We start from the raw sequence: 6,707 nt of genomic DNA, 5'->3' as shown, positions 1-6,707 counted from the left end.
GTTGGTCCTGGTTTTTATAACTCTGAAACCATGTTAGCATGGTCAGAAATGCTACTAAACGGTAGCTGTTGGTCCTGGTTTTATAACTCTGAAACCATGTTAGCATGGTCAGAAATGCTACTAAACGGTAGCTGTTGGTCCTGGTTTTATAACTCTGAAACCATGTTAGCATGGTCAGAAATGCTGTTGGTCTAAACTGGTAGCTGTTGGTCCTGGTTTTATAACTCTGAAACCATGTTAGCATGGTCAGAAATGCTACTAAACGGTAGCTGTTGGTCCTGGTTTTATAACTCTGAAACCATGTTAGCATGGTCAGAAATGCTACTAAACGGTAGCTGTGGTTCTTTTTATAGACAGAAAGCCATTAATTAGAAATGTAATCAAAACTGCCCCTATTCAGTCCAAAGGGTGGAAGGCCTAACTCACATTATGGGCTGTAGTTTTATTATCCCACCATGTAGATATTGAGCTAAACGGTCAGGGTCTGGGTCTCTGTTATCCACTAGCATGGTAGATAAGAGCTAGGTCAGGGTCTGGGTCCTGTTATCCCACTCCTAGATATTGAGCTTGGTCAGGGTCTGATCCAACTCCTAGATATTGAGCTAGGTCAGGGTCTGGGTCTCTGTTATCCCACTCCTAGATATAGAGCTAGGTCAGGGTCTGGGTCTCTGTTATCCCACTCCTAGATATAGAGCTAGGTCAGGGTCTGATATTGAGCTCTCTGTTATCCCACTCCTAGATATTGAGCTTGGTCAGGGTCTGTTATCCAACTCCTAGATATTGAGCTAGGTCAGGGTCTGGGTCTCTGTTATCCCACCTAGATATAGAGCTAGGTCAGGGTCTGGGTCTCTTATCCCACTCCTAGATATAGAGCTAGGTCAGGGTCTGGGTCTCTGTTATCCCACTCCTAGATATAGAGCTAGGTCAGGGTCTGGATCTCTGTTATCCCACTCCTAGATATTGAGCTAGGTCAGGGTCTCTGTTATCCCACTCCTAGATATTGAGCTAGGTCAGGGTCTCTGTTATCCCACTCCTAGATATTGAGCTAGGTCAGGGTCTGGGTCTCTGTTATCCCACTCCTAGATATAGAGCTAGGTCAGGGTCTCTGTTATCCCACTCCTAGATATAGAGCTAGGTCAGGGTCTGGGTCTCTGTTATCCCACTCCTAGATATAGAGCTAGGTCAGGGTCTCTGTTATCCCACTCCTAGATATAGAGCTAGGTCTGGGTCTCTGTTATCCCACTCCTAGATATTGAGCTAGGTCAGGGTCTGGGTCTGATCCCACTCCTAGATATAGAGCTAGGTCAGGGTCTCTGTTATCCCACTCCTAGATATTGAGCTAGGTCAGGGTCTGAGTGTTATCCCACTCCTAGATATAGAGCTAGGTCAGGGTCTCTGTTATCCCACTCCTAGATATTGAGCTAGGTCAGGGTCTGGGTCTGATCCCACTCCTAGATATTGAGCTAGGTCAGGGTCTCTGTTATCCCACTCCTAGATATAGAGCTAGGTCTGGGTCTCTGTTATCCCACTCCTAGATATTGAGCTAGGTCAGGGTCTATGTTATCCCACTCCTAGATATTGAGCTAGGTCAGGGTCTGGGTCTGATCCCACTCCTAGATATTGAGCTAGGTCAGGGTCTGGGTCTGATCCCACTCCTAGATATTGAGCTAGGTCAGGGTCTGGGTCTGATCCCACTCCTAGATATTGAGCTAGGTCAGGGTCTGGGTCTGATCCCACTCCTAGATAGTGAGCTAGGTCAGGGTCTGGGTCTGATCCCACTCCTAGATATTGAGCTAGGTCAGGGTCAGGGTCTGATCCCACTCCTAGATATTGAGCTAGGTCAGGGTCTGGGTCTCTGTTATCCCACTCCTAGATATTGAGCTAGGTCAGGGTCTCTGTTATCCCACTCCTAGATATTGAGCTAGGTCAGGGTCTCTGTTATCCCACTCCTAGATATTGAGCTAGGACTGGGTCTCTGTTATCCCACTCCTAGATATTGAGCTAGGTCAGGGTCTCTGTTATCCCACTCCTAGATATTGAGCTAGGTCAGGGTCTCTGTTATCCCACTCCTAGATATTGAGCTAGGTCAGGGTCTGGGTCTCTGTTATCCCACTCCTAGATATTGAGCTAGGTCAGGGTCTGGGTCTGATCCAACTCCTAGATATTGAGCTAGGTCAGGGTCTCTGTTATCCCACTCCTAGATATAGAGCTAGGTCAGGGTCTGGGTCTGATCCCACTCCTAGATATTGAGCTAGGTCAGGGTCTCTGTTATCCCACTCCTAGATATAGAGCTAGGTCTGGGTCTCTGTTATCCCACTCCTAGATATTGAGCTAGGTCAGGGTCTCTGTTATCCCACTCCTAGATATTGAGCTAGGTCAGGGTCTGGGTCTGATCCACTCCTAGATATTGAGCTAGGTCAGGGTCTGGGTCTGATCCCACTCCTAGATATTGAGCTAGGTCAGGGTCTGGGTCTGATCCCACTCCTAGATATTGAGCTAGGTCAGGGTCTGGGTCTGATCCCACTCCTAGATATTGAGCTAGGTCAGGGTCTGGGTCTGATCCCACTCCTAGATATTGAGCTAGGTCAGGGTCTGGGTCTCTGTTATCCCACTCCTAGATAGTGAGCTAGGTCAGGGTCGGGGTCTCTGTTATCCCACTCCTAGATATAGAGCTAGGTCAGGGTCTCTGTTATCCCACTCCTAGATATTGAGCTAGGTCAGGGTCTCTGTTATCCCACTCCTAGATATTGAGCTAGGTCAGGGTCAGGGTCTGATCCCACTCCTAGATATTGAGCTAGGTCAGGGTCTCTGTTATCCCACTCCTAGATATTGAGCTAGGTCAGGGTCTCTGTTATCCCACTCCTAGATATTGAGCTAGGTCAGGGTCTCTGTTATCCCACTCCTAGATATTGAGCTAGGTCTGGGTCTCTGTTATCCCACTCCTAGATATTGAGCTAGGTCTGGGTCTCTGTTATCCCACTCCTAGATATTGAGCTAGGTCAGGGTCTCTGTTATCCCACTCCTAGATATAGAGAGCTAGGTCAGGGTCTCTGTTTCCCTCCCCCATGATGGTAGGCTCTCTCTCTTCCCTCCCCCCTCATCCCCTCCTCTCTCTTCCCTCCCCTCATCACCTCCTCTCTCTTCCCTCCCCTCATCCCCTCCTCTCTCTTCCCTCTCCCTCATCCCCTCCTCTCTCTTCCCTCTCCCTCATCCCCTCCTCTCTCTTCCCTCCCCCTTATCCCCTCCTCTCTCTTCCCTCCCCTCATCCCCTCCTCTCTCTTCCCTCTCCCTCATCCCCTCCTCTCTCTTCCCTCCCTCATCCCCTCCTCCCTCTCTTCCCCTCTCTTCCCTCCCCTCATCCCCTCCTCTCTCTTCCCTCCCCTTATCCCCTCCTCTCTCTTCCCTCTCCCTCATCCCCTCCTCTCTCTTCCCTCCCCCTCATCCCCTCCTCTCCCTCATCCCCTCCTCTCTCTTCCCTCTCCCTCATCCCCTCCTCTCTCATCCCTCCCCCTCATCCCCTCCTCTCTCTTCCCTCTCCCCTCATCCCCTCCTCTCTCTTCCCTCTCCCTCATCCCCTCCTCTCTCTTCCCTCTCCCTCATCCCCTCCTCTCTCTTCCTTCCCCCTCATCCCCTCCTCTCTCTTCCCTCCCCCTCATCCCCTCCTCTCTCATCCCTCCCCCTCATCCCCTCCTCTCTCTTCCCTCTCCCTCATCCCCTCCTCTCTCTTCACTCTCCCTCATCCCCTCCTCTCTCTTCCCTCCCCCTCATCCCCTCCTCTCTCTTCCCTCCCCCTCATCCCCTCCTCTCCCTCATCCCCTCCTCTCTCTTCCCTCTCCCTCACCCCCTCCTCTCTCTTCCCTCTCTCTCATCCCCTCCTCTCTCTTCCCTCTCCCTCATCCCCTCCTCTCTCTTCCTTCCCCCTCCACCATCCCTCAACTTAGTGGAGGAAACCTCCTGTTTACTTCAGTGTTTAGTGAGTGATTGTGTGTGTGTGTGTTTGTGTGTGTGTGTGTGTGTGTTTGTTCAGACCTTAATAACTCTCTCCATCACCATGGAAACTTCTTTCTCCACGCTGTTGAATTGGCTGGTTAGACCAATCAGCTGCTTCCTCACGTGATGCACCTTCCTGTACAGGGGAGATAAACACACTATTGATACACCGCGCGTACACACACACACACACACCTTCCATACACACACACACACACACACACACACACACACACACACACACACACACACACACACACACACACACACACACACACACACACACACACACACACACACACACACACACACACACACACACACAGGGAGTTAGATGTCAGACATACAGGGTTGCTTAGCAGCAGGGAGTTAGTTATCAGAACAGTCAGACATACACGGTTGCTTAGCAGCAGGGAGTTAGTTATCAGAACAGTCAGACATACAGGGTTGCTTAGCAGCAGGGAGTTAGTTATCAGAACAGTTAGACATACAGGGTTGCTTAGCAGCAGGGAGTTAGTTATCAGAACAGTCAGACATACAGGGTTGCTGAGCAGCAGGGAGTTAGTTATCAGAACAGTTAGACATACAGGGTTGCTTAGCAGCAGGGAGTTAGTTATCAGAACAGTCAGACATACAGGGTTGCTTAGCAGCAGGGAGTTAGTTATCAGAACAGTCAGACATACAGGGTTGCTTAGCAGCAGGGAGTTAGTTATCAGAACAGTTAGACATACAGGGTTGCTTAGCAGCAGGGAGGTAGTTATCAGAACAGTCAGACATACAGGGTTGCTTAGCAGCAGGGAGTTAGTTATCAGAACAGTCAGACATACAGGGTTGCTTAGCAGCAGGGAGTTAGTTATCAGAACAGTCAGACATACAGGGTTGCTTAGCAGCAGGGAGTTAGTTATCAGAACAGTCAGACATACAGGGTTGCTAGCAGCAGGGAGTTAGTTATCAGAACAGTCAGACATACAGGGTTGCTTAGCAGCAGGGAGTTAGTCATCAGAACAGTCAGACATACAGGGTTGCTAGCAGCAGGGAGGTAGTTATCAGAACAGTCAGACATACAGGGTTGCTGAGAAGCAGGGAGTTAGTTATCAGAACAGTCAGACATACAGGGTTGCTTAGCAGCAGGGTGCTCTCCTTCATCTACAGAACACACTGACCTCATCTGATACCATCCTTCATCTACAGAACACACTGACCTCATCTGATATCATCCTTCATCTACAGAACACACTGACCTCATCTGATACCTTCCTTCATCTACAGAACACACTGACCTCATCTGATACCTTCCTTCATCTACAGAACACACTGACCTCATCTGATACCTTCCTTCATCTACAGAACACACTGACCTCATCTGATACCTTCCTTCATCTACAGAACACACTGACCTCATCTGATACCATCCTTCATCTACAGAACACACTGACCTCCTCTGATACCATCCTTCATCTACAGAACACACTGACCTCATCTGATACCTTCCTTCATCTACAGAACACACTGATCTCATCTGATACCATCCTTCATCTACAGAAAACACTGACCTCATCTGATACCATCCTTCATCTACAGAACACACTGACCTCATCTGATACCTTCCTTCATCTACAGAACACACTGACCTCATCTGATACCTTCCTTCATCTACAGAACACACTGACCTCATCTGATACCTTCCTTCATCTACAGAACACACTGATCTCATCTGATACCTTCCTTTACAAGACAGACAGACTGATCTCATCTGATACCTTCCTTTACAAGACAGACAGACTGATCTCATCTGATACCTTCCTTTACAAGACAGACTGACCTCATCTGATACCTTCCTTCATCTACAGAACACACTGACCTCATCTGATACCATCCTTCATCTACAGAACACACTGATCTCATCTGATACCTTCCTTTACAAGACAGACTGACCTCATCTGATATCATCCTTCATCTACAGAACACACTGATCTCATCTGATACCTTCCTTTACAAGACAGACTGACCTCATCTGATATCATCCTTCATCTACAGAACACACTGACCTCATCTGATACCTTCCTTCATCTACAGAACACACTGACCTCATCTGATACCATCCTTCATCTACAGAACACACTGACCTCATCTGATACCATCCTTCATCTACAGAACACACTGACCTCATCTGATACCTTCCTTCATCTACAGAACACACTGATCTCATCTGATACCTTCCTTCATCTACAGAACACACTGATCTAATCTGATACCTTCATCTACAGAACACACTGACCTCATCTGATACCTTCCTTCATCTACAGAACACACTGACCTCATCTGATACCATCCTTCATCTACAGAACACACTGACCTCATCTGATACCTTCCTTCATCTACAGAACACACTGACCTCATCTGATACCTTCCTTCATCTACAGAACACACTGACCTCATCTGATACCTTCCTTCATCTACAGAACACACTGACCTCATCTGATACCTTCCTTCATCTACAGAACACACTGACCTCATCTGATACCATCCTTCATCTACAGAACACACTGACCTCATCTGATACCTTCCTTTACAAGACAGACTGACCTCATCTGATACCTTCATCTACAGAACAGACTGACCTCATCTGATACCTTCCTTTACAAGACACACTGATCTCATCTGATACCTTCCTTCATCTACAGAACACACTGACCTCATCTGATACCTTCCTTCAT

The 6,707-nt window shown here is 48.2% G+C and overlaps 1 protein-coding gene across 1 annotated transcript in view; it reads right to left on the bottom strand.

Moving 5' to 3' along the window:
- Positions 1-3,991: 3,991 nt before the first annotated feature.
- LOC127927215 (serine/threonine-protein kinase TBK1-like) overlaps positions 3,992-6,707 on the bottom strand; it is a 72,134-nt gene continuing 69,418 nt past the window's right edge. Inside the window, exon 14 of the mRNA XM_052513185.1 lies at positions 3,992-4,126. Within this exon, the coding sequence (XP_052369145.1) occupies positions 4,024-4,126 (103 nt within the window). The 3' untranslated portion in view covers positions 3,992-4,023. The remainder of the gene's footprint in view (positions 4,127-6,707) is intronic.

Source organism: Oncorhynchus keta, unplaced genomic scaffold (genome assembly GCF_023373465.1).
Source record: "Oncorhynchus keta strain PuntledgeMale-10-30-2019 unplaced genomic scaffold, Oket_V2 Un_contig_9835_pilon_pilon, whole genome shotgun sequence".
Lineage (NCBI taxonomy): Eukaryota > Metazoa > Chordata > Actinopteri > Salmoniformes > Salmonidae > Oncorhynchus > Oncorhynchus keta.
The sequence above is the reverse complement of the archived record's forward strand: the minus strand, read 5'-3'. Positions and strand labels throughout refer to the sequence as shown.